The sequence below is a fragment of the Corvus brachyrhynchos genome, unplaced genomic scaffold (assembly GCF_000691975.1).
Source record: "Corvus brachyrhynchos isolate BGI_N302 unplaced genomic scaffold, ASM69197v1 scaffold229, whole genome shotgun sequence".
NCBI lineage: Eukaryota > Metazoa > Chordata > Aves > Passeriformes > Corvidae > Corvus > Corvus brachyrhynchos.
Genome location: NW_008240042.1, coordinates 4,166,190 through 4,193,821, shown reverse-complemented (window position 1 = coordinate 4,193,821; position 27,632 = coordinate 4,166,190). Strand labels below are relative to the sequence as shown.

General features: G+C 41.7%; 1 protein-coding gene across 1 annotated transcript; it reads left to right on the top strand.

Annotated features, from left to right (window-relative positions):
• The first annotated feature begins 870 nt into the window (after positions 1-870).
• COPS4 (COP9 signalosome subunit 4) lies at positions 871-8,585 on the top strand. Its single transcript, XM_017744251.1, has 9 exons — positions 871-976; positions 1,710-1,861; positions 2,875-2,981; positions 3,740-3,887; positions 4,994-5,144; positions 5,496-5,666; positions 6,960-7,075; positions 7,423-7,507; positions 8,003-8,585. The coding sequence occupies exons 1-9, from the start codon at positions 889-891 to the stop codon at positions 8,134-8,136; spliced, it is 1,152 nt and encodes a 383-aa protein (XP_017599740.1). The 5' UTR covers positions 871-888; the 3' UTR covers positions 8,137-8,585.
• The last annotated feature ends 19,047 nt before the right edge of the window (positions 8,586-27,632 follow it).

The following is a 27,632-nucleotide window of genomic DNA, read 5'->3' as shown; positions in this document are numbered from 1 at the left end:
GCCCCCCTCAGGGCTCGGCTGCTGCCCCGGGGCTGTGCCACAGCGGGAGGCCGGGGAATTTGTTTTCCTCTGCTGCCGTATATCAGCGATTCTTTTGTTATTAGTAATAATTCTTATTCTCTTCATTAAGAGAGGATTTTGGACGGCAGCCCTCAGGGGTTGAGCTGCTCGTGGCGTGATGTGTCACGTAGGTTTTCACTCCTTCGAGAGTCCAGTCAGATGCAGATCCGTCACCTGGAATTCCTTGACTCCCTGTCCAGTTGCTTGTGTTTTAGGGCAGCTGTGTCACTTGTAGGATTTTCGTGTGAAACCTTGGAAATTTTTCCTTCAAAATGTAGCTTGAACGCGGATGTAGTAGTTTATCAGTATTGCACGCACTGAGACAAAGTTTCATTAGCTTGCTGAAACAAGAAAAGAGAAATTGCTGGGTTTTGCAGCAATAAACACTTGAAAACACATAGTGTGCACCTGTGTTAATGTCAAGTAGCTGTAACATAATATTTATCACCCAGTCGCATAGAGTGTGGCATTTTGAACATTTGACTACCTTGGTTAATCTATGACCAGTAAACTTTTCATTACTTTTTCTATGCACTATCCTGGACATGTGATTATTAATTTTTTAAACCTCCAAAATCACACATACATTCTTAGATAACAAAAATTATGAGCTCTGTTATCTGAGAATCTAGTTGTGGGTTTTAAGAAGAGCCAGGTGCCAATTCCAGGTGAATGTTCATAGTACTTGAGAACAAACTGTTTGGAGAATTGCCACCTTCAAGCATACAAAATATGAGTAAAAATAGGGCTCTGACATGAAAAGTAAGCAGAGGGGCAGAAGTTCTTAGTGAAAAAAAATGTCATTTTTAACCTTTTTTTTATTTCTTTATGGACAGGTACCGTCAAATATTGGAAAAAGCCATTCAGCTGTCGGGTGTGGAACAGCTTGAAGCTCTGAAAGCTTTTGTAGAAGCAAGTAAGTGCATCTAAGTGGTTGCACACTGAGTGAAAGCCAGAGGTCTGTGGGGTTGTGTGTTTGTTAGCTCTATGTGAGGCTGTGTAAATGCCATGTATTTTGGTCCTGTTGGACCTCAGACACAACAGGAAGAGGAACCCTCATCACCACATTTGGAAGTGAAGAGGGAATGGATTTGTAAGCTTTGTGGTTATTACAGCTTTCCAACCTGTCAGCGCTGGAAGGTGAAAACAAAGCAGCCTCTGTTGGGTGCTAAAGTTGGTACTGGATGCCAGGTGGTATTTAAACTGACAGCCTCCTTCTTCACCCATTTGTAAAACTGCCAAGAAATTGTTAGGGGGATTTTTTGTTTGGGTGTTTGGCTTATTGAACATCTCTGTAAATTATATCTATTAAAATGTTTTTAAAGTCGAGAATAAGCTTAGTGAGATTTAGCCCAAACATGTGCTTTGTCCAAGATATTTCAGCAACCGAGAACTGTAAATCAAGGTGAAAAATTCATTTTTTATCCGTCAGGGGTTAGAACTCTGGTGACCTCTAGTGTAAACAGTTTCTGAAAGAAAAAAAACCCCACCTTTTTAAAAAAAAGGAAAAAAAACTCACCCTTACTTGCATACCGTTTTAAAAATTGAAATATTCAAATTTAGCATAAAAGCAAATTATCACCTGCAGTGAAGGTACTGACAAATATGGCATCCATTCTGTGTTTTTCTTCTGTGCATCTCTGAACCAGTGGTGAATGAGAATGTCAGTCTAGTGATCTCACGGCAGCTGCTGACAGATTTCTGTACCCATCTTCCAAGTCTCCCTGACAGCACAGCCAAAGAAATTTACCACTTCACCTTGGAAAAGATACAGCCCAGAGTTATTTCGTTTGAAGAACAGGTGAGAAATCAATGAGGGGGGTTTTGGCTTGTGGGTTTGGCTTTGGTTTTTCCCCTCCTTATCTGCTGACTATTTCAAGCCTTTCAAAGAGCTGTTCAAAACAGATATTCCTACTTAGAGTCCAGTTTTGCAGTCCTGTACATGGAAAACCTGAGCTGAATGCAGAGAGCACTTAGGACTGTGCAAAGATGACAGTCACTTCATCATGATGATGGACATGTAATTCCTCTGCTACCAGAAATTGGCTTGTTACAATGAAACAATCCTTGAGCCTGCTGGAGGTGCTCTAGAGAGACACACTGCTGCTCATAGTATTGCCTTTTACCCGAGTAGTAGAACAGTCAGACGGTGTAAAGAGCATGCACCCTGACAAATAGCTTTTGTTTCAAAATAAATGAATTTTCTCTGTGTGTTTATTTTAGCCATAACCATTTTACCTCGAAAAAATGCTTTCTTGCAATCCCAATTCTCTTCCACTACTGAATGTGCTGCTGTGCTTTTTCAGTTCAGTTCTGTGTTTTGTTGTATGAATGTGCAGTATCATCTGAAAGTTCTTAGAGAAGTTGCTTATATAAAAAGTCCTTAGGATCTAGTGTTTGAGAAGAAAGTCAAGGCAGTTTCTGAAGTGATTTTTATTCGCTTCTCTTTACCTTTTGTCTTGTTAAGCAGCTTTTACTTTGAGCTGAACATGCTTGCTTTTATGTCATCATGATTAGGCATAAATTAAATTTAATATATCAGATGATTTTTTTTTTTACCCACACTTCCACTTAAAAAGCCAGGTTGTAAGCACTGATATTTTGCTTGCTGACAGCTGCTCTCCAAAGTAGAAGTTTCTGCATTAAGATCTAATCACAGTTCATCTCATTCATACCTCACAGGCATGATATGAGGTGTAACTGCAAAAAATGGCTTGTGACTTTTGGTGGTCCAGTTCTTGAAAGATTTGTTTTGTCTTTTTAAAAGCTTTATAAACGGTGGCTACTTTTGCTATTGATTTTATTGTTCTTCAGGTGGCTTCAATAAGGCAACATCTTGCATCAATCTATGAGAAAGAGGAAGACTGGAGAAACGCAGCACAAGTGTTGGTGGGGATCCCTTTGGAAACAGGGCAAAAGTATGCTATATCCAGTTCTGTGGTGTTATCTGTACCTGCTCTCTCTTTCTACTGATCTAGACCAGCGAGTGAGAATTTTGGGGTTTGCTGCAGCAGGATTTACCCACTATTAATTAGTGCTGATAAACAAGTCTTTCTAATAGTACTTTACAAAAATGTTTCTAAGGTTATTGAAAGGTTCCTGAAAGGTGGCAGTTCTTCCACGTGTCCACCTTCTCAGTTCAAAATGAAGACATAGTTTGAAATTGGATAATAACAAATGCAGTTGGGGATTCTTTGGTGTGTTCATGAAGTGGGGTTTGTTTTGGCTTGTTTTGTTTGTTTGGGTTTTTTTATGTTGAGAACCCTTGCTGTTACTTTTCTCTGGCAGTCCTTTCCCCTTTCTCAGTTTGCCCATAGAAGGAATTGCTGTAGGTTTTGCCTATTTAGCACCTATTTGTTGCACTGCAAGGTTGCTTCTTAACTCAAGTGGCTCACCACTGGTGGCAAACTTCCAGTCCACAAAAAACAAATTATGAGAGTGTAGATTTGTGTCTTGGTGGACTGCATTATTTCTACTGGTGTTTGCAGGAGCCAGTTCTCTATTGGCATTCATCTCAAATTTCTTACTCTGTACAGAAAGCACTAATTTTGGTAGTAGGGAAGAAGAAAGCAGGGTAAAGCAAATGTTGCCAAGTGCTTAAGAATCAAAATAAATGTATAGAGTTAAGAGCAAGGGTAGTTCTGGAGCAACTCTGAGCACTTGCTTTTCTCTTTCCTTTCAATGTAGATTATAAACTGGAGACCTACCTGAAAATTGCCAGGCTGTATCTGGAGGATGATGACCCAGTTCAAGCAGAAGCTTACATTAATCGAGCTTCCCTGCTGCAGAATGAATCAACTAATGAACAGCTGCAAATCCATTATAAGGTTGTCTAACCTGCTTTATTGCTTTCTCTTTCTACAGGGAGACAATTCCACATTGAGATGTTTTTATGCACTGCCATTAAAACTCTCATCATGAGAAAAGAGACAAAGGGAAAAGCTATATGGTTTTGGGAGCTTGAGAGACACGTCGTAGCAATAATTAACTCATTCCTTACCATTTGGAGATAAGTCTGTAATGGTTCTTTAAATGCCAGCTTTACTGATAGAAAATATAAGTTAGGCTTCAAAACATCTGAAATATTGCTGAAAATACTGCCTCCACCTTTGTCTGTAAATCTAAGAGGGAGAAAAAACTGCATCCAATATTAGAAACAGTAGAAGTCCTCCTATCCCCCAGTAATTAACTAATAAGTCCCATACATAAATGTAGCACAAAGTCTTATGTAGTAAATTAACTGCTGACATTCCTACTTTGTTGTGGGTTTACTGTGTACATAGTTCATACACAAATTTCTCAAACCATTTTATAACTGGTGAGCAGTGATGACTACAGTGTAATGGAATTGGTCAAGTGGGCTGGTGTTTAAAATTCTATGTCACAAAGCAGATGTGCTGTGAGCGGTAGCTCAGCATCTGGTGGTTTTGGTTTGTTGGTTTTCCCTTTCCTTTTTTCTTCATCCCATATTACGTTTTGAAGTGCACACCCAGTTGAAAGTGTAAATATTTTCTGTGAATCGTAGAAAAGCACAAACAAAGGAAGAAATATCAGGTGTTACCGTGCTGAAAGGGAAAAGCAAACACTTGAATCATAAATTGCTGCCTAAGTGGTAGCTATCAGTGTCAGTAGTGAAGGGGAAACTCACACGAGTACAGTACCAGCTGTACAATATTTCATTTACTTAGGCTCAATACTTGGCTTTTAGACATTTGTAGTGTTTAACACGTGAAATGCCCTTTCAGTTGATTTCCATGATACTTTAGCAAGGACTTTTCAAGTCAAGCTAATTCTTTGAAGATGCAGATTTCCCTAGGAAGCAGAAGAACAATATTTATGGGAGCTATCACTTGATAGCGTGCAATTTTTACACACCTATATTGTGCAGCCTCCTCTGCTGCTTTTCTTTTTCTGAGATATCCTTCCTTTCTAGGTTTGCTATGCTCGAGTACTCGACTATAGAAGAAAGTTCATTGAGGCTGCCCAAAGGTACAACGAGCTGTCCTACAAGAGCATAGTCCATGAAACTGAGCGGCTGGAGGCATTGAAACATGCTTTGCATTGTACTATTTTGGCATCAGCAGGTAAAATGCACCTTACATGTTTGTGTAAAAGACCTGACATAGGTATTTCCCCTGAAGCAAATCAGCTTGTGTGTTACTTGTGGGGAGGTACCTTGTGACAAGATTTGGTGAGGAATCCAAAATTGTGAACATGGTGTCAGCATTACCTGTTGGCACACTATTAGCTCAGAGTTGGATTAGTTCAGTGTCTTTGCCTTTGAACCGAGCACAACCAAATTCCTTCTTCAGTAGAGCTTTGTTGGCTGTTATTTGCATGTATTATGGGAAAAAAGATGGTAACTTTCTGCTGTTCACCTCCAAATACTTGGTGCTTTGGTGGTCATTTATGAGAATTCCTCTTGACTTTCCTAGGGCAACAGCGTTCCCGCATGCTTGCTACTCTCTTCAAGGATGAGAGATGCCAGCAGCTTGCAGCCTATGGGATCTTGGAGAAAATGTATCTCGACAGAATTATCCGTGGAAATCAACTGCAAGAGTTTGCAGCTATGCTAATGCCTCACCAGAAAGCGACTACAGCTGATGGTACACACTTCTCTAAAACCTTGTAATGCTAGGTGTTCATCTGTGGGAGTTAGACTTCCCAAATCAGTCAAGAAGTGTCATGGAAAAGAATTTAGTATTGCTTATATCATTAGTTTAAAAATACTTTTCAGCATGTACTTTGATAGTAAAGCTTCTTAGCCATAGTTCATCTTTCTGGTTTGCCATTAAGGTTTTGAAATACTCTTCTGGAAGATAACTTGTCAAATTTTCTTTCCCTGTCCATGTACAGTCCTCTTCACTGACAACCTCCCAGTATTTCTAACTGAGTCTCTGTCCTCATGAGCTTCTAAGGCACTGTTAGGAATAGGGTGCCTAGAAACCCATGACATGCATGTAGGCCATAAATGGTCTGTACTGATGACACATTTATTTGAACTGCTTCCTGACTTGACAGGAAGGTGACATAGTGAGGGGATGGTTTTGACCTCACACATGTCTCCACTGACATGACATTAAGTCTGGAATCTCTGAACAGTCAGAAAAAATGTCAAGTAATGACTTCACTGGAATCCTAAACACACCAGTCTCAGTTTTCTAGATGGGAAGAATATCAAAGTGGAAAAATACGTAAGCATGAAATACCTCGGAATCAGGAAAATCCTCCTAGTGAAAAATAATCGTTGATTGAGGAAAAATAAGTAACCATGTAATTGCAGAAGTGAAAACTGGGTTGAAGGTACTTGCTACCAATGTGCTGCATTCCTTCCCTTGGGTCACTTTATTGTTCATTTATAACCTGTACTGTTTGTCCTTAAAGAATGCAGGTTAGTTGGTATTTAATAATGTGCTTATCTTCAGCTAGAGGTTAAGGGGCAAATGAGTTATACTGTTGAAAACTGTTCAGTCAAGAAGAGAGACATCAGATAAGGGTTTATCACAAGCACAGTGAGAGAGGTTAATTGTACCCCTAAGAGCCGTGATGAATAATAAGAAAACCCCCAATGGTCTTTCCATTTGTCAAGCTAGGATCACAGGAGGTCAAACCCCCTCAATTCAGACATTAAGTCTTGTAGCAAGGGCTCCACTTACTTACTCTAGAAGTTAAATAAAGGGTTTATCTGTTTTAAAATCAGCCACGTGCCATCCATTTGTTTTTGTCCACTGTCTCTGCGCTGCTTAACAGGGATGCAAGGCAGATGCATCTGGACCTTCTGCACATGTAGCACTTCAGAAAAATAAAAGAGAAGCGTTGTTTCATTTGCTCTGCTATATAAACCAATATTTCAGTCTTATAGTAATGTTTTGGGGTTTTTTTCTCATCTAACCCTAAAGGTTCCAGTATTCTGGACAGAGCTGTTATTGAACACAACTTATTATCTGCAAGCAAACTTTACAACAACATTACCTTTGAAGAGCTTGGAGCATTACTAGAGATCCCTGCAGCCAAGGTATCCATTTTCTACCGTTTTTTGTTTTTTTTTAAACAAGGAGCATGAATGGCATGAGAAAATATCTGTGGTAAATATTAGGAAAATCAGTTAAATTTTAGGGAATCACTAAATATTCCATATTAGGAGAAAGGTTAAATATCTAGCACATTTATGAGAATGGGAGGTACACAATGTTGAATGAACAACAGTGGAGTTAGATGCCACTGATAGTTTGTCTAATCATTTCATAATGAGTGCTGTCTATAGGTTCCTTCCCCCCTGTGTGTGGACCTCGTTAAGTCTGAATGATTTCTAACTTCTTTGAGAATGGACAAAGTTTCTGACATCTTTCCTTGCTATTCCAGGCAGAGAAGATCGCTTCTCAGATGATAACTGAGGGTCGCATGAATGGATTTATTGATCAGATTGATGGAATTGTTCATTTTGAGAGTAAGTTCAACCACAGTATAATTTATTTTTTTGGCGCCTTTCAGAGTGACCTTTTCGAGGTGGTGCCTGCAAGGCCAAGGATACTAAGTTTATTAATCCCTTCTGCCCAAAGTGAGCTGGCTCGTCCTTCTGTGGCCAGGAGGTGGCAGAGTTGGCCATAAGGGACAACCTTTGACACTTCACTCATTCCTTCTCTGCATCTTCTTACCCACAGGAAAGTGTGAATTTATTCCATCAGTCTCCTTCTAGGAACAGGTTCACCAGGAAGTTCTCTGTCTAATCTGCTCCAATGCAGGAGTTAGGCTTGTAACAGGCAGCCAGAATAATTGTAGCTTTTGAGTACATAAGTGATCCTGATGTCACTGCAAGGAAGGCTTCCTCTGTGAGTTAGGTGAGGGTGGTGGCAAAAGGAAAGGTTGCAGTTGACAAGGCAGAGGAATTGCTAAGACTTGCTTTGTTTAGTGTGGGTTGTTTTTTCTTTTCTTTTCTTTTCAGCTCGTGAAGCTTTGCCAACTTGGGACAAGCAGATTCAGTCGCTGTGCTTCCAAGTGAACAACCTGCTGGAGAAGATCAGTCAGACAGCCCCGGAATGGACAGCGCAGGCCATGGAGGCCCAGATGGCTCAGTGACTGTGCCCCGCTGTCCGAAGGGAGGCAGTCACCTGCCTGCTGTGCCAGCAGGGGCAAGCTGAGCAGGACTGGGAAGCAAACAAACCTACCATCTGCACTTGCCTATCTTCTGCTTCCACTGTGGCTTAGGACACGATTAGCTGATACCATGTTTGGTCTGACAGGCTCCCAGTTCTCTGAGCTTAGATTGATGCTCTTGCTGCCTCTGCGTTGCACTCTGCTTGTCCTGAAAACTCTGATTTCCGTTTAAAAGAAGCTGTAATGTCTGCAGCAAGCTTTGGGTTTGGTTTATTTAATTTTATTTTTTTCCACTGTATTGCTATAGCTTTGTAGCCCATTACTTCCTATGATGCGTGTCCTGCTGTGAAAATAGAAGCACCACGTTTCTTTTAGTTGTAATTATTCTAATAAAGGCTGAGATAAGCCACTTGGTTTAAGTGTTGTAAGGACCTGTGGTTTTGGTTTGTTTGGTTTTGTTTTCATGTTTTCTCTTAAACAGTAACTTGAAATAAATCAATTTTTTATAATTGCATTTTCAGCCCCTGAAAATGTTAAATGAAAACCATATTTTTTTTCCATCTTTGCTTATAAAATGCAGATCAAGCTGTCATGTGATAAGCAGGACTAACTTGAAATGCTTATGCACAGCAATGAAGTATGAAAGTGGCCCTTCTGACATTTATTAGTCTGGAGTTGGGCACTCTTTACCCATCCTTATGCTTTGCCAGATACACACATTTAAAAATCACGACAAATATTTGGGTATTCAGAGGCTTTTATGCTTGGTTATCTCCAGTCTGTTGGAAACTCCATCTACTTTTACATATCTAGCTGCATACCTTAGATCCATTATATTTTTCAGTTGTTCAGCTTCTTAGAGAAACAAAACCAAGTTGGATGATGAGGCAAACATCTCTGAAGAAAGGAATTCATAAGGTTTCAGGATCTCAAGCACAGCAGAAACTAGTTGCTATTAAATCAAAATCTTCAAACAGGAAAGAGCAGCATGCACACTTGCTGTTCTTGTCCATGTTTGTAAACAGGTGTCTTGTTTCGAGGTGTGTTGCTGCTACTACTCAGAAACTGTCAAGTGAGTATAGACCCAATTACAATGTTGTCCTTGCTGTGCAGGTATTGCACATCTTAGTACAACAGCATGATAAAAGTAAGAGCAAAGTGATGACATAAAGGGTGGGAGTAGGCTGAAGGGTATTTTGACCACCTATTTTTAAGGCAGATGACATGTAACTTGTTTAAAGTGGTACTGGCTGAGAATTTTCTCTCCCCTCAACAGAAATGTTGTTACTGTTAGTTTGGAGCCTGTTGTTTTTCTTGTTGCTTGTGCTCTGACTTCTGCACAGAGCTCTTCTGGAGCATGCCCTTTGCAGATGGAGGTGTGCTGTGTATGCCATCCATGTACATTCCCATTTAGGTTATTTGCTGCTTCACTCTGGCACTTAACGGAGAATCCAGTTCTAAAAAGCCATACCAGTGTGTTCACAGCTGCTTTGTGGACCTTTTCTTCCTGTGGGCCAGGACTGACTTCTGGAAAGCAGTAAATAGTTCTACTGAACCATTTCTGAAAGGACAGACCCGAAGTGGCCAAACTCGAGCCTCAAAACCAAGATGACTTTTGGTGATGCATATTTCAAGCAAGCCAAGACTGATTTATGTGATGGCCCCTGACATAACCAAGATCTAGTCTGGGAATGCTGTGGTAAGCCAGGGACAGGTGAGGGAAGCAGATCCACTTCCAGCAAGGATGAACAGAGAAGGAGCAGAAGTTGCACCCTTGAAACATGCAGCATTTGGGCTATGTCATGCAACAGGAATGCTATGGAAGGAGTGTGTAACTTTCACATCATCAGGGAAGATCTAATTTATTAGAGTAAGTACAATTACCCTCAGAAATTGCTGTGATACATTGCCCAGCCCACACTAGAGGCATTACAGAAATTGATAAAGGGAATGGTTCTGAACACCTGCTCCAATATGTTACAGATGTGCAAAGAGTTTGAAAGAGTGAAGAAAGCATGCTCAGTGGTATCAGCCCAGCCCACTGGAGATACAGGTACATGATATACAACCTGGACATGGAAGCATTAATGAACATTTTCTCACAAAAATCCAAGTATGAGCATAAATGGGAGGGGCTATACACTGTCTTACTATGTTCTTACTCTGCAGTTAACAGTTGTAGGTAGGGAAAACTGGATCCACCATTCTCACATTAGATGAGTAGTTAAATGATCAACCAGTTGATCAACAAGTGACTCTAGAGAATCCTTCATGATTTCATATTGATAATCGTTACCACTCCATGGCAATCTTTCTGGCCTTAATTCTGTTATGTTTGTTACTTGTAAGGGCAGTGGTTAAATAGCTTGAAAGTTTTCCTTTTATTTCTTTTTCCTTAAAGTAAATCAGCAGGTATGCTCAATTAAAACAGAGGGATGATGAGGAACACACACAGTGCTGGTGGCTGGGTGTGCAGCTACAGGCTGTGCCCTGGGTGAGGGGAACGTCAGAGCCCCCAAGCAAGGGGCTGGCACTGTGCCAAGGAGTGACTGGCCACCCTGGGACTCAGCAGGAGCTGATGAACAGAGAGAAGACCCCAGACTAAATATCACCGCTGGAACAGGCACGCAGACTGCGAAGGTATAAAAGACCAGGTAATCCTTTGTTCAAGTTTGCTTGTCAGAAGCACAACCCAAGCTGTTATGGTGTTGCTGCACCACCATTAAATTACTTTTAGGATCCAGATGAGTGGGACTCTGCTATGGGAACCTGGGGTCCAGCCAGTGAGGAAAACCTGTCTGACTGTGTGAGTGTGGGGTGTGTGGGGACTCAAACAGGGCACCCATCAGGTCACTGGAACCCCCCGCTGCCAAGGGGCTTCGGTCCCAGCAGCGACAGCCTGGGGCGGGGGGAGTGTGACTGACAGAGCGGCTCCTGAGCGGTCAGACAGGAAAGTTTGCTTATCAAACGTGTGTACAGAGCAGTGCCAGCCCCCTCGAACTCATTCCCCACTGCTGGCCCGGGGATCCTTCCTGCTTCAGCCGGGAGCCAAAGCCAGCAGCTCCCCGCTAGATGGAGAGCTAAGCGCACATAACCCACGTTGAGGCCTTAGGGATTGTGGAAGAGCAGCACACTCCCGGTTTTATTTTGTGATTAAACTCTGCTCATCCATACTGGGCACAGAAGAACAAATTAATTGGCCTCTGGGCTCTGTAGATTTGTGAGCCTTTAGCTGTATTCAGAGCAGGCTACGAAGCTTGTTACTTAGGTTGTACTTCTTGACTTCAACTAACAGTCCCCTGGTACAGAAAGTTTTCCCTCCACCAAAGCTAAAAATGACAAAAAGAGAACTTTGCTCAGAATAAGGGAGTAAAAATTACCACAGGATGCCTCACAGGATGATTCAAAACAATATATAATATGTTTTTAAGTATAATGCGGGACTGAATTTGGGATAAATGAGGTCTTGGTAGTTTAGCAATTTTTTTTTTAAAAATAAAGTCTTAGTACAAGGAGTTGCATTTATCTAGAAAAAGGATTTCTATGAAGAAACCTGAAAACAATGTAAGTAATCTGTTAGGGGAACAACACCCATGCAAATTCATCTCCTTTTTTTTTTTTTTGTTTAGGGCTCAGGTACTTTGCTTTACATAGGAGAAATTACTTCTCTATGAAATTATGTTTTCATTCTTTGTGGTAGTCACTATTCTAACTTCATTATTCATTGCAAAAAAAAAAAAATCCAAAAGCGAAGTAAAAAAGTTTACCAGACTAAGAACATTAGACTGAAAAATAGGCTGTCAGCATACTTCATACTGAGTGCACAGCACTCATTTTGTTGCAACAGTGTGAACTTATAGTATTATGGCTTTTGAGGGAAGGGATGCCACCCAGAGGCACCTTGCCAGGCTTCAGAGGTGGGGCTGTGTGAACTGTGAACCTCAAATTCAACAAGGCCAGTGCAAGATCCTGCATGTGGGTCAGGGCATCTCAAGCACAAATACAAGCTGGGCAGAGAATGCATAGAGAGCAGCCCTGAGGAGAAGGACTTGGAGGTGTTCATGGATAAGAAGCTCAATATGACCTGGCAACGTGTGCCTGCAGCCCAGAAAGCCAATTATATCCTGGGCTGCATCCAAAGCAGCTTGGCCAGCAGGGCGAGGGAGGGGATTCTGCCCCTCTGCTCCGCTCTGGTGAGACCCCAGCTGCAGTGCATCAGCTCTGGGGTCCCCAACATGAGGATATGGACCTGTGAGAGTGAGTCCAGAGGGGGCCACTAAGATGATCAGAGGGATGGAGCGCCTCTGATATGGAGACAGGCTGAGAGAGTTGAGGTGTACAGCCTGGAGACCTTATAACACCTTCCAGTGTCTAAAGGGAGCCTACAGGAAGGCTGGAGAGGGACTTTGTAAGGGCATGGAGTGACAGGATGAGGGGTAATGGCTTTAAATCCTAAGAGAGCAGGCTTAAATTAGATATTAGGAAGAAATTCCTTACTGTGAGGTTGGTGAGGCACTGGCACAGGTTGCCCAGAGAAGTTGTGGATGCCCCATCCCTGGAAGTGTTCAAGGCCAGCTTAGATGGGGCTTTGAGCAACCTGGTCTAGGGGCCGGTGTCTCTGCCCATGGCAGGGGGTTTGGAACCAGATCAGTTACCATGCTGTAAGTCAAGCAATTGATATATTTTCATAGCATGTTTGGGGCAAGGATTGAGGAAAACATGTGTTATCAGTTACCTCACAGCTTTGGGTGAGTCCCAGCATGGTTATATTTTTGTTGGCTTTCAAATGCTGCAGTCATTGTTGGAACTTCTATGCTTCAGGGTACATAATGCTTCCATTATTGCCTGTGTGGTACTTTATTTCTGGGTACAAAACACTGCCCTGCTGCTGTGACTTTGCTTTTGAAACATGCACTCTGGTTGCACACCTGAGCACCATTAAACCATCATGTAACAATTGGCACTGATTGTTTCTGAGGGGTTTTAAGAGCCAGGAAGGAGAGGAACTGCTTTCTCCAGCATGTTCTGCCTAGCTGGTCTCTACTAAATAGGGATAGGCCTAAGGTACTACACTGACTATAAAATTAGAGGAAAATGGTAAGGTATGTGTAGTACTTTGTAACGATTTCATGTGGTCAATGTCCATGACCAGCCATGATTTTCTGCTCTGAAGACTGGGGAATAGTCACTTCCTATAGTTTCTACTGCCTTGCCTTGTTCATCTGTGTTGGATATGGCATTTTGTTGTGACTTCTCATAACTTGTAGCATTATAGGCAGCCATATGACTAGGTTTTTGTCCTTTCAATTAGCATGTTTATTATCTGAAAACAGATAATTGTCATTATGTATTTCTACTTTGCAGTAATGGATAAAACCAGAGAGGAATAGTTGGAGAGTCTTTTAAACTCTCGCAGTCTTTGTAAGATACCTTGTTACTTGAATGTGCTCCGACAACGTTCCATTCTTGTCATCTCCTTTTTGAAGGGCTGGAAATCCAGACCTGCTCCTGTAAGCCTCTTTTACCAGCAGCTGGTCAGTAGCTTTGATTTGTGGGGTTTTGCTAATGGAGCTCAGTACCTGCTCCCCTAACCTGAGGGCATCTTCTCTGATCAGATGCTTTTTCCTTCCATGCAGAATAAAGATTACTAGCCAGGGGAGGATTAGCAGAGTGGGCAAGATTATGGATTTCCTGGAGGCTGTTGGGGAATTCAGGATGCATACCCAGCCAGTGGGGCTAATATACCTGGGAAGGCGTATTTGTACTGTAGGGGTAACTGAAGACCCAAGACAGGATCAGAAGGATTTTTTTATTGTTGCTTGCAAAAGTTGCTAGAACTTTCCCAGTAAAAAAAATCCCAAATCCTTATCATGTACTTCAGATTTACTATGATTTTTTTAATGTATGGTTTTTAGCTGGAATTTGCCTTTGTATTGTAAGTAATGTTTTCCTTTTTGTGGCACATGTGAAGAGATAAACAGATGGGAGCTGATTGCTGGACTAGGAGCTCACATTGGTTTAGGGCTCATCAGTAGTCTGGCTATTCTGTCAGTAGTCCCAGGGAAAATATGTCAAAACTGAAATGAGGCTCACTCAATAAACAATTATAGGATGGGAATGTATTAGTGCTGGTCAATATGGCTTAAAGGGAAGCAGGTGCTAGCAAACAAGCTAAGTAGGGTTGGAAAAAGTAATTGTGCAGGGGACAAGAGGTACCCAACTTTACAGGTGCTTGTGACTTGCAAGAATTAGCTGTTCAGAGCCGAAAGGATAAGCGTTAATGAGCTGATGTCATTCTAGCTGTCGATTAGGGAATCCTTATCAGCTGAGGGGCTTTGTTAGAAACAGCCACAGCTCAGTATTTCTGCTTACAGTCTGCAAGTAAATAGCTAATCGAATGATGTTTGTGGGTGCTGTGTTACAGTGAGGACAGACTGGTATGGTAAGGTAGTCTGGATGGAGGGGAGTCATTAATGCAAAATAGCCCTGAAATGGCTGCATGCAAATTAGACACAGGTATGTCAGTATTTCATTGCCTTTTGTCCTGCATATTGGTCCTGGACTAAGCCACTAAGAGAAATAAGCCGAAAATACTGGTACATGTTTTTAAAGCTGTGTTAAAACATATGGACAATGCAGTCAAGTGTGGTTAGACTGATTTTAAAAAAGGTAAATACTTTTTAGGAAGGACCTGAGGAATTTATGCTGTTGAGCTCTCTCAGAACTCCCTGGAGTGGCTAACTATCCATTTTCTTCCATGCAAAGGATATTTGTGGAACTAGGGTGAGAGATGAAGTAACAAATGGGTAAAAATTCAAAACACGTAACTGTAATGAGACAACAAAGCAGCAGTTCCTAAGAGCCGGAATTAAGCTCTGGAATTCACTATCAAAGGGCAAGGATAGGTTTCCAGTGTTCTGCTGTCTTGAAATCCAGAATGGCTGCCTGGCTGGAAAGTGGCTTAGTCAATTAATACTGGCTGAGTTTAGTCCAGAGGCAACAGTGCAATTTAAGGGTCTGATCTACAGGAGGTCAGACACCATGACCTAACGATCTGTTCAAGCCTTAAGCTTTTTCAATCTGTGAAGTGATTTGAAGGTGAAAAGAGACTTTTACCTTACCCATTTCTGCACAGCAGCCATGCCGTAGCCTTTAATTGTTTTCATTCTGTGATGCTTGTATTTGAGGCAGAGCCACATCAGAAATTTATGGACAGACAACAAAGCAATCAAGTGCATCAAATAATAACTACATTAACTTCTGGGTCTGAGGGGAAGGTTATGTTATATTTTCCAATAAGTTGATCATATTTCATCTGACAGTTTGACTTTAATTAATGCAATACATATTTAAATTCCTTGATCAGAAAGTGAGCTGCTAGAGGATGTATTGCCACATGTTAAACACTCCTTTGTTTTTGTTGTTGTGGCTTGCCTCAGTCAAGTCTGGAAAACATTTTCCAGGGAGTTATCAAACATTGGTGAGAAGCTAATACCAATTGTGCCTTGCCTTCTAGTGACAGACATTGACATTAGTGCTGATGAGTGACCCAGCTGGATACTTGGGGAGAATTAGAGGGCAGGTGGGTGAATTTCAAATCAGTCTGCCCTGCCTTGCAGGTGCGTGGGCTGCTGTTAGCAGAGTGGTGGGGTTGTTCAGAAATGCCTTCTGCTGTCATCTAGAGTCTGTGGCATTTTGCTGATTCTGAACATGATTTACAAACTGATGCTGGTGTTAAAATCCCATCAGCATGCTGCCTCCTGGCATGAATGTGGACAGCCTTTGGGAGACAGATGGGTAAAAGATCTCTAAAGGACACAGACTGGATTATCAGTTGTAATACTTCATCCCACTGGACTCTTCCATAATTTTTAATTGAAAAAAACCCTGACAATTCAATTATATGTCCTGTTGTGTAGGCATTCAATTTCATAGCTAGTTGCTCCTCTTCTCTCTGCCCAAGGATGGATCTGGTTTTACCCTGATCTCACTTTTGTTGCCTTGTGACCATTAATCTCATTGCCAAGCTGCTGCATGCACCAGCCTGCACAGAGGAGTCCTACTAGAAGCTGCAGCTGGTAGGAAGAGGAGGTATGGCAGAAAACTCTCTTGTATCAGAGGTTTCTTACAAACCCACCTGTGCTGACAGCAGGCATTGGGGATGTTCAGGTGTGTTTATGCATGCTGTGGGAGCTGGGAAGAAAGCAGTGTGCTCATTACTGATGGCTTATTTTTGCTCAAGTGTGTGACTAGGAGACTGATACCAGCCAGCTGCTACCTGCTCCTGAGGATCTAAAACAATTCTGATAGTTAAGGGAGAAAATGGTTAAAGATGTTCTGTGTGCCACTCAAAGTTTCTTGCTTCCCACACTTGTAGAGCTGTCAGGCATTTTCTTCCATTGTTGACATTCTGCAATTGCTTCTGGCTGTTATCAGCATTGATTGTGGTATTAGCTTGCACTAAAATAGGAGAGAGTCTGTGCAAATGGTTGGCTTTTCTTTCTCACCAGCACCTGGCAATCAATTCTTAACCTGCCAGGCCTAGAACAAATCACTGCATTCTCACAAAATGAAATATATTCCATCTTGGTGGGAAGCCCTTTGTCCTTAGCTGGATTGATTTTCTCGAGAGCACCACGAAGCCAGCTTGGGATTTCTAAAAATATTAGGTGCAGTAGATGGGAAGGGAATCTGTTGCCTCATATTTTAAGGCCTTCAGAAATGAAACTCTGATTCTGTCTCACAGCAAATATAACTAGGTTGCTAGTTTTGGGTGTTCACCAACTGTTTTGTGTGCTAGGTACAGTTATAAACCTGTCCTGTGTCGTTCATGTGGCTGGGACAGGATCTGGGATGGGTTAGAGTTAGAACCCTGGCAGCTCAGTGTGCCCTATCTTCCAGTGTAGCAGCCATGGGGCTGTAAAGATGTCCCAAAGTGCTACAGCTGTGCAAGAGCAGCAGCGATTTTTTCCCATGGGGAGTCCCTGGGAAGGAGACCCCAGTTTGAGTTAGCAGAACTACACTTGTGAAAGCTGGTGTTGCAGGAAAAGGGGGCGCACTTTGATAGCACTTCCACAGAAATATGCTGACATGGGCCTGATTCTGATAGAGTGCAAAATCTCTGAATGAAATTGGATCACAAGGTTAAAGCATGTGCAGCAGAGTTAAGAAACCCAAGTGAAAATATCCTGTTGTGATACCTAATAGTACAAATGGTCACTGTAAAAATGGCATCAGTTTTAGTACCTAAAATATTCTCTGGGCTATATCCTGCTAAAAAGTGACTCTTTAAACCTTCTAGTTGTTTTGGGGCATATCTTAAAGAATCAATGGTGCGGTATTGTTTCAGCTTGTGATAAGGGCTTTTCTTTATTGCCTTGCATGGGATATGTTTTATTCATGTTTTCCATGCAGTTGTTTTTTTGTGTCCTGGAAATGGCTGCTGTGCATGGTGACCTGGAGAGCCACTGCATCTCCACACCTGTGAGGCTGAAATAACTGGGTAGTTTCCCTTAATGAGCAGCTGAGTCCCACAGTGGAAGTTTCCACTGCAAGGACCCAGCAAGCTCCTCTGGCACCTTATTTTGTCCATCAGACAGTGGCTCCTGTGGGACTTGTGAGTGGAAGAGCAAGAGAGGAAGCTGTGCCACCCCTCGCTGCAGGGCACTTACTTTGGGTTTTGCCTTGTGACAGTCAGGTGGCAAAATGCAGATTTCCATTTCAGACTGATGTTTTCCCACAGTGTCTGTGCTGTAAAGGGTTTTGTGCTGTAGACACATCCATGCTACACAGCGAGGACAAGCTGGGTAAAACAGGCTGTGCTGAATTCTGGGCTTTTGTACCTAACCTATCACAGGCTTTTGGTTCAGCTCAATTAAGCTTTGCTTTCATATCTCTTAACTGTCCTATGTCATGATTACTTTCTGTGCATGGCTAATGAGGGGCTTTAATTTCTTTGATATGTACAAGCTGCATTCTCCATGTGTGCTGGTTTTGGCTGGGGTAGAGTTATTTTTCTCCACAGTAGCAGGTATGGGGCTCTGTTTTGGATTTGTGCTGAACACACTGTTGATAACACAAAGGATGTTTTAGTTACTGCTGAGTGGGGCTTGTACAGCACCAAGGCCTTTTCTGCTTCTTGTACTGCCCTGCCAGTGAGGATGCTGGGGGTACACAAGGATTGGGGAGGGGACGCAGCTGGGAAAACTGGCCCAGCTGACCCATATCCCAGACCATACGACATCATGCTTGGCACATAAACCTGGGGGAAGATGAAGGAAGCAGAGGGAATGTTTTCTCCTGGCCACCCCTTCTCTTGAACTTTACGTTCCTACCACACTGAACAACCAATTTGCTGCCATGAAACCTGAGTGCCAGCCATAAAACACTTTATAGAACATTCCCAGACGCTTGCTGCTTTGTCACATGGATCATTCTTGATGTGCTCTGAGGCTGGTCTCCTTTGCTGCTCCTAATCTGTGCTGAACCATTTTAAGCTCCTAAGGACACCCAGTGATTCAGAGTGGTGTCATAGTTTATTTTCAGTATTAACACAGAGAAAGCATCATTTCACTGAACACAAGAGCCTCCAGTCTAGTGCATTAGGGAATGTTAGTAAAAGCCTAGAGGCCATTAAGCTGAAACTACAAAATCCTTTCTTAAACATAGTAATGAAGAATTTTTCTTGAAAACCTGATTTCTTCTCTCTCAGAGGTCTTGTTGGTGGTTTGCACCAAAAAAACCCCAAACAACCTAACCCACCTGCATTAGTTTCCAAGTACCAGAGAGGAAAGCCAAACATGAGGTGTCCTAAATGAGCTTAGTGTGTGGCCTGCGAGGTGGTCAGGGACCCAGGATGCTTCTCACAGAGTATTCCCTGTTGTTCTGTGTGGATAACTAATCATCCAGTCTCCTGAAGTTGAGAAACACATAACATGTTAGCCAGAGACTTAGTTTTGTTAGACGAAAAATGCCCTGCAGGGATTTCCCTACCATTGGAGGGCAAACTGTTGAATTATGTCTGTGGTGGTACGTTCTGGGTTTAAAATGCCTTAGAGGAAGGCTTGAGAGAAGGCTCAGCCTGAGTGGGTTTGTTCCAATACCTGGAGGTGGAACATAGTCTTTGCTCTTCCACTGATTTCCCTTTAGGAAAGAGTAAGTAGCAGTGTATTTCTAAGGTCTGCTTAGACAGGAGAAATTACAAAACACAGCCAAGATTATGTAAAACTTTAGGATTCCTTGGGGGGTTGAGTTTTTCAGGCTCACTAGATTTGGAGAGGATTCTCAGGAGCAGTAGCCTGAAGCTGTGATGGGAGGGCCACACAAAGCCTTTGCATGTCCAGGCAAATGAGTCCCATAGTATTTCTGAAGGGGAAAATGCAGCCTGATCCAAACCCCCCTTAATGTCAGTGGTTCAGATAAGGGAGGACATGGACCATTGCCCTGTGCCTTTAATTTACAAGCAAGCTAATAGGAGCCCACCCAAATTAGGGTTTCTGAGAACCAGAGAGGACAGCCAAATGTGAGTTGTCCCAAACCATCTTAGCATGGCCTGCAGGGCGGTCAGGGAGCAAGGATGCTTCTCATACAGCGTTACCCATTGCACTGTGTGGGTAATTAATCATCCAGTCTCCTGGGTGAGAAACACCCAGAGCAGAGAGACAGTGGTTCACACCTTATGCCCAGGAGAGTGTTGGTTATCCTGCTTGCCTGTGGAGGGAGCCAACATGCCTGGGATGTTGCGCGCTTACACCACCTTTACTCAGCATTCATTGGCAGGAGAAATGACATTCGGAGCACTGTCCTTCATACCATGACAGCCAAATGATCCCAAGGGTTAACCCTTCCTCTGACAGTGATTCAGGCCATGCCAACGGGATAACCTCTTGTTTGGAGATTGAAATGAGCCACAGATTGCTCACATGAATGGAAAATGTTGATGGTTAACAGAGCCTGTGTAACTAACATGTGACAGTACAAAAGGGCAAAAAAGATAGTTTATACATGTCAAGACAGGGCTAATGGGACAAAAAAAGTTATTTTTTCTTGTCTGTGTTTCTGGGTAGGGTTTTCTGGGGTTGTCCTTGTCTCCTGTCTGCAATAAACACTTTATTGAGAAAGCAGAGCCACTGGTACTCTGTGATTCCCAAGACTCTGCTTTAATGCAAGTAAGTTTTGCTAAGGACTACTGGTCTTTCCATATGATTAAATATCCTTCCTCCCTTTCCATTTTAGGTGATAGAATTTGTCAGGAGCACTGACAGTGTCAGAACTGGGGAGTCCTGCCTTGCAAGGAGATCTTTGAGGCAGCAATACAGAAAATCTACAAAACTTAGCCTGAAGTGAGTGCTTGTTTCCAGCTGAAACCTTCCCAGCAGCTGTTGTCAAAAGCTAGGTGGAAGATATAGAACAGGCTCTGATCCCTGGCTGTGAGCTGAGTTGTCTTGGGATTGTGGCATGGCACTAATACAAATATTGCCACACAGTAACAACAGGAGATTATCTTCTCTATCTACTGTAATACAGACTTTCCTGGAGTCATGGAGTAGCAAGTAATAAACAGTGCTGAGGGCTGTCGTAAAAAAAATGGTGATTGCATATCTTGGGATGAAGGTTTTGTTTCCTTTGCAGAAACTATCTCAAAGCTTGTAGCTGGAGAAACTGTTGTGTTACTTCTTCAAAATGTGCCACAGTTAGCATTGCTTATGCCTGAGGATAGTAGGATGCAGTTGTTCTGTCTATGATGGAGTGGGAGCCACAAGAAAAAGGACAAGAACGTGCAGAGACTATTCCCTCTTCTCTTGCATCTTCCATCACGTGTACAGGCTTAATTATGTAGCTATAGGGAAATGCATGGAATTGGCATTCCAGTTAAGGATGAACAGAACGATTCAGCTTCCAACATCTATGTTATATAAATGCGATGGCTGCAGCAGGGAAATGCACTCAGAGGAGAGTAGGAAATGAGCCAGATATTAGGGATTTATTTGAAATTCTGTGAGTTTGAGGGTAGAATTTGTGTTGGCAGGGTGCATCCTTGAGACACACATTGGCAGCTTTGTCTGGATATCTGACCCAGGACAAATGCCCTGTGGCATTGGGCTTATCAGTGGGATGTTATTACTGTATCCCGTGGCCATCGGGAGGAGAGAAGATCCAGCAGGCAGGAATTGTGCAGCAAGATTGATTTATTTAATTATTTTTACAAACTCTTTTATAGACTTTTTTCTTCATAGTCTAATTGGACAAAGGATCAGCCGCTCCTTCGGGGTGATTGGCTAAAATCCTAAAGCATCCATTGTCAAAATATTTTTCTACTGTACCATAAACGTAGTTCTACAAGGTCGCAGGTGTTCACAGTTTACAGAACTTCTGCTATTATCTTCGTGAGAGAGAAAAGTGTCTCACGGGCTTAGAAAGAAGCAAGAAAAATTCTTGCTAGCAGCAATATTGTATCCACAGGATGTCAACTGAAATTGGTGCTGTTAATACCTCACTGGTTCTGAGCACAGGGGTCCTGCAGACACAGGTTGGAATGGAGGAATCCAAACAAGGTAAAGGCTGTTTCTCGATAAGTTGGTCCTAATGAAGGGTCCTGCTGGTCTCTACTGTTCTTCTGTTTACCCAAATGCCATTTATTACCATGTTTTCCCAATGTGCCTGTGTGAAAGTGGAGTAGGGACTGTTTCTGCCCCTTAAAACTGCTACAAATCTGTTATACTGTACAGATCATGGATCTAAATATGCATTTAGGTAAAATATATAACACAGCTGCTAGGCAGTTTATTTTCACCAGTGGAAACACTATATTTCAAGAGAGTGGTGAAATGTCAAGTGAATTATGGGGTTTGTCGTCTTACTTGTAAAAATAAATTGTATATTCTATAATCTGAACCAGACTAGGTTTTAATTATGCACTGTTTTGCTTTGATTTACTAGGCAAGTTATCTAGAGGCCAAAACACTAGCAGATATATTGTAGTAAGTCTGGAATGACTTAAAGGGCAAACATTAGACTGAGTAATTCATTTTCAACAAGTTACCATAGGTTTCTTTGCTAGGCTTTCTTTCATCTTTTGCCTCCAAGCTTAACTCTTTCATGGATTAGTGTAATTTCATTTCTGCTTTATATTTTGATTGTTAATTATCAACCCTGTTGGTTCTGCACATAGTTTATGCCTATAGGGTTCTGGAGAAATAGATGTAATTTGAACTTGTCTATGCAGGACTTTTAGCTAATTGACTGCTTTTTCTTGTGGAGAGCTGAGTCTGGAAAGATAAGCCAGGTGGTTCAGTGAAATGTGTGTGGTGTGTGATGGGAGATGCTCACTGAAGTCTCACGTTACTGGTAGCAACACTGATGCCTAATCTTCCTAGACATGTGATACTCCAGAGATTTGACCCTCTGCTTTTTGTATCATGCTTGAATTTTGTGTTCAAATCAAATGCCAAAAGTTTCTGCAGACCAGGATGGGTTTTGAGTTGGACAAGCTTTTCTTATCAGTGGACTGAGTGCTTGTGGTCAGTGACGAACAATTGCCTTTGACACTCTCCTGCATGCTGGTCATGGATTCTGACAGCACATTGAGAGATGCTATCAGCAGAATTTCAATGTTACACTGTCAGCCTTTAAAATGGCAATAGAAATGGTTAGTTTGGATTTGTGAAGATAAGAGCTGAGAAAAGCTGCATGTAAAAATCACCTGTTAGCATCCCCAATCTGGACATCAAAGCTAGTAGATCTGATGAAATCTGTTAAATACAAGGGCTGAAAAACTGATATTAGACCAGAATCTGTGTAAAGAACCCAGGAACTTTACCTAGTGAGATGTAAAACAGAAACATGGGGATGGCTTGGGCTGCCATTGTCTTGGAAGGTTTTTTGACTGCAGATGTTTCAAATAAAAGCTGTTATGTGAAAACAAGGAGATGCTAACTTTGACTAGAAAGCATTCTAGAGAAAATGCTACATCAATAACTGGGTAGCAGTGGTTCAAAGGGGACAATGCAGACAGACTAACTGTCCAAAGTTAGTGAGCTCTGATACTGTGCTGGAAGAATGACTGCTGTTTTCACATCGAATGATGCTCTAGCCTGACCTTGCTTCCTTCTGGGATCTTAAGTATTTTTAGCCTGTTTGATGCCTCAGATAACTCAGCTGTAAAACAAACATTTGGGCATGCAACTTGTGCACTGGAAAGCAGTTTCTTGACATGTGATCAGGTGCTGCAAAGCAAGCTGGTATTTGTCAGTGAGCAGTGGAACTGGGTTTGTTCACTTGGATTTGTAATATTTGTAATCTAAGTTAGATTTTTGAGTTGATTTTTGACTTTTCTTAGATCAGTACAAAGCTTATAAAAAGGCATTGGGTCTATCTGAAGAATTATGTAAGTAGAAAGCCAATTACTCAGGAACAATAGTCTGTACCCTAAGTGCTCCCAAAGTGTTCAGTGCTCATTACTGGCTGTTTGCAGTAGTGGAACAGAACAGCATCTGCCTCACACCAAATCCATGACTGTGGTTTCTAATTTAAGTCAGGGAAGAAAATTTGGCCCTACTCCTCAAACAGCCTTCTTCTATTTCACAGTAAAATGTCCTCATTTTAAAGAAACTCCATAATCAGCAAAACTGGGTGGAACTCTTTATTCACCCACTTAGCCTAACATTAAGTGCTGAATGTATGTACTGACCCTGCTATAAACATTACCAGAGCCTACTCTCACCAGCCCAAAGCAAAGACCATGCTTTTTTCATTTATTCCTGTAGTTAGCATGCACTGGCTAGGTTGTAGAGAGCTAGATGAATTACTGAAATTCTTTGCAGAGCTAGAGCTGAACTTGATTATTTTTTAGCAGTAAGTTTTTAATTACCTTGTCACTTACCCCAAATTTGCCCACAGGCTTCAGTGAGTCTGTGCATTGCAGTAGAGCTACTGAATGTAGCACAACATGGTTGGCGTGCTTTATCTTGTAGGTCTGTCAGAGGGGTTTTTATTCTTTGTATTAATATCAGGTTATTGTACATGGAATCTCAGAAGCATGCATCTTTATATTTTTCTCTTGTTAGAAAGAAAATTGTTGGAGAGAACTCTACCAGTTGAGAAACACCTTTTACCATCACGAAGCAATGCTGTGTTCACTGCCCCTTAATGTCACGGGAGCTTCGTAGATTTTTTTTGTTTTGTTTTTTTTGCTGTTGTGGTTGATGTTTGCTCTTAGAACCACATGATTAACTGCTGTTTAGGCAAATTACAGACAGATACAGAAGGAATGGTTGCACTTCTCAGAAAAGGAGGAAATAGCAACAGGGTAGCTAGTTAAAATGATGATGTCAAGTAAAAGGGAGGGCCTGTGAAAGGTACTGAAAGCTGAAGTATAGAGAGAACTATTTATGGAAAATAGGAGGAGAGAAATACAGACTTGTGCTGCATTTGCCTTCTGCTTGGTGACTAAAAAATTAGCTGCAGTTGTCTGTGTAATACTACCCTGGCTGTGGCCTGACAATCACCATTTGTTCCCTGGCAATCTATTTCTCTCACGGAATTTCTTCTCCTGGAGTCAATCTGAGAGAATATTTATATTAGTCTGCATCACACATTTATTTCCTTGCTGTAGACAAGTATCTAAGGCAAACCTGTGGCCAGTGTCCGAGCACAACAGTTAAACAGGAAGAAGTAGGTGGTCACTCTGTGGAGAGAGCCTCTTGGAAAGAAGCAGTGGATTTTTAACTTGTAGACACTTCAGCAGTGCATAGGAAGCTGCAATTTGCATTTCCTTTATTACTTCACAGGACTGTACCCACTCCATTTTCCAGGGCATAATGGTACACAATAAAAAAACAGCATGAGATTTTCATACCAAACAGCATTACTTGACTGAGATCTTGCACTTGCTTAGCTATAAGGGTCAGTGAAGTTTCTCTGGGTCACAGCAGAATCAGACGCTCCACAGTACCCAGCCTGGGTTTGCTCTTTGCCTGAGACTAAATATGAGAGAGTAAACCAGGCAGTGAGCACAAAGGGTAATTCTGTGCTTCTGGAGAAACTCTGTGTATTGATGGAACTTGGCAGGTCAGGTGGCACGATTGCATCTGGTTCTTTTAGGTTTGAAATCAAGGAATCCATAAGTTGGAGGAAATGAAAGAATTTTGCCTGCTCATCAAGACCTAAGTTTCAAATTTGCATATTCAAATGTATCCATTGAAATTCTCCATTTTGTGGTCATGGTTTCAGAGACCAAAATATTTAACATCTGTTAACATGAATGCAACTTAAGCATTTGCACAGCTGGGTATCATGCCATGTATGAGACTTGGGTGTAACCTTGAAGAGAAGAAAGCAGATAATTTCCACTTAGCTGCATGAAAAAGAAGTCCTGCTTCAAGACTTGTGTAGTGCCTTTCTAAATAAGTGTTGCTAGGTTGTTGGATGTGTGGCTGCTCCTAGTACCCTTTTATAAGTGACTTATATGCTACCAAATAGACCTATTAACCTTCATTTGATGGAATAACCAAATAAAGCTTAGAAAGCTGTATTACAAAGACTGATATGTATGTAGGCTGGTTCATTCATGTTCTGGTTTACTTGACTGCTCTTGAAAAACAGAAATGTGGTGTTACTTGTGGCTTATCTGAATAAGATTACCAGGGTTTTCTAGCAATTACTTCCAGCTGTTTCAAAGATAAGTGTGAGAAATGGAAAGCTGTGGAGAAGGGTTGGATGTAGATATGCAAACTCTTCACGCCCTGTGTAATAAATACTGAGTGTGAATGTAAACAGTGCTGCTTTGAGGGTATGTAACAAGGATTTTGGGGATGGCGCTGTGTGGCAAATATACTGAGTGCAGGCATGGAAAAGACTAATTATATCTGTAAAAGTAGTAGTAGCAGTATCAAAAAGAAAAAAAGTTGTAACATTTCCTATTCGTGAGATTTCCTGACTATTTGGTAATGTATGACAAAACGACACAAAGAATCCAATTTCTCATTTGCAGCTACAATTCCTGAGGGTAGAAAAGTGATTTTTTTTCTTTTTTTTTTTTTGCAAGTAATACTTTCATATCTAAAGGAATACGTTGAGCTGGGTGCTTCAGTGAGGCCCTGTTTCGATCCCTGATAGATAGGAAACAAACCACAGGAACTGCCAGAAATGAAATTAAGTGAAGTGAAAATGAGCACCACTTAAACAATCAGGCACTGCATCTTAAGAAACTGAACAGGGGAGTCCAAGGACTGTGCACTCTCCTGTGTCATGGTTTTTGTTATACAGGAGTTAGAGGTGTGAAGTCCCAACTTGACTGCTGCTGGGGCCCCTGGAGGCAGGGAGCAGAGTTATTCTAGCTGAGCATCTGCTACACAGCTGAAGCAGTGAAGAGAAAGTGCTGTTCGTGCATTTGCTGCGATTGATTATTATCAATTTAGCAGGCATCCAGTGCCTCAATAACTCAGTGACATGAAACAGGTAAACTAATGATACCTTATTTACAGGCACATCCTGCTGTGATGCCTTTGCCAGTGGCCAAATGCAGATCATCCCATGTCTTTTAGCCCCTTCAAAAACTGGGCAAGTAATTTTCTCAGTCTCCTGATTATCCCAGGAAACTTTCCAGAGCTGTACAAGTTGCAGTAGAAGCTGCTTCCAATCACACTAGAAAGAAGGCAAGTGCAAGGACATGAAGCCCAAGATCAGCTGATGTTCAACAGGCAGGTGTCAGACTCATCCTGCCCTCCATGTGCTTTATCTTGTATCTAACTGTATGTGAATATTCCTGTCAATATTCTAAATATTAAGGATATAATTTCTTTTAATTGGTAAACAGGACAACATTCATCAAGGTTTTTGCAAGAGAGGACAACAGTTTGGTCTTAAATCAGAAACTTAGCCCCCTTAGTTGGGGATTTTAGCTCCCGGAAATGGTTCTAGAAGAGAACCAAAATGGTTGTAGCACAAATTGCAAATCTCCTTTGAAAGGAAATAAATGTTCTATAAAAATGTTGTTCATAATAGATTATAAAAACCAAAACAACAAACCCAAGAAAGTTCAGAATAAGTACATATTATTGACATACTAATAGCTAAGTTTGTACCTCCTGTATGCTCCTGTGCTAAATTACAAATGCTTTCACAAGCAACTTAGCAGTAGAGGCTTAAAATACCTCCTCTGCAGTCAGTTGAGTTCATAAAATGTGGTAAGCAGAGAAAGTCCTTAGTTCTTAGTTAAATTAAATGAAAAACATTTGATGTCTAACAGGGTCATGGCTAGAGCCTGTGCTTCAAATGAATTTTTTTTTATAAACTTTTTTGTTCTGCTTGACTGAGATGCCTGAAGCACAATTATGGTTTCCCACATTAAAATAAAAGCTCTGAACAGCCTTTCTAGTGGTGATTTTCTGTGGGATGCTATAGTACAACAAAAAGATCAGTCTGTAATATCATCTGCAGTTCTGATGCAACCTCAGCTGTTAGCTATGGAGTATAAATGT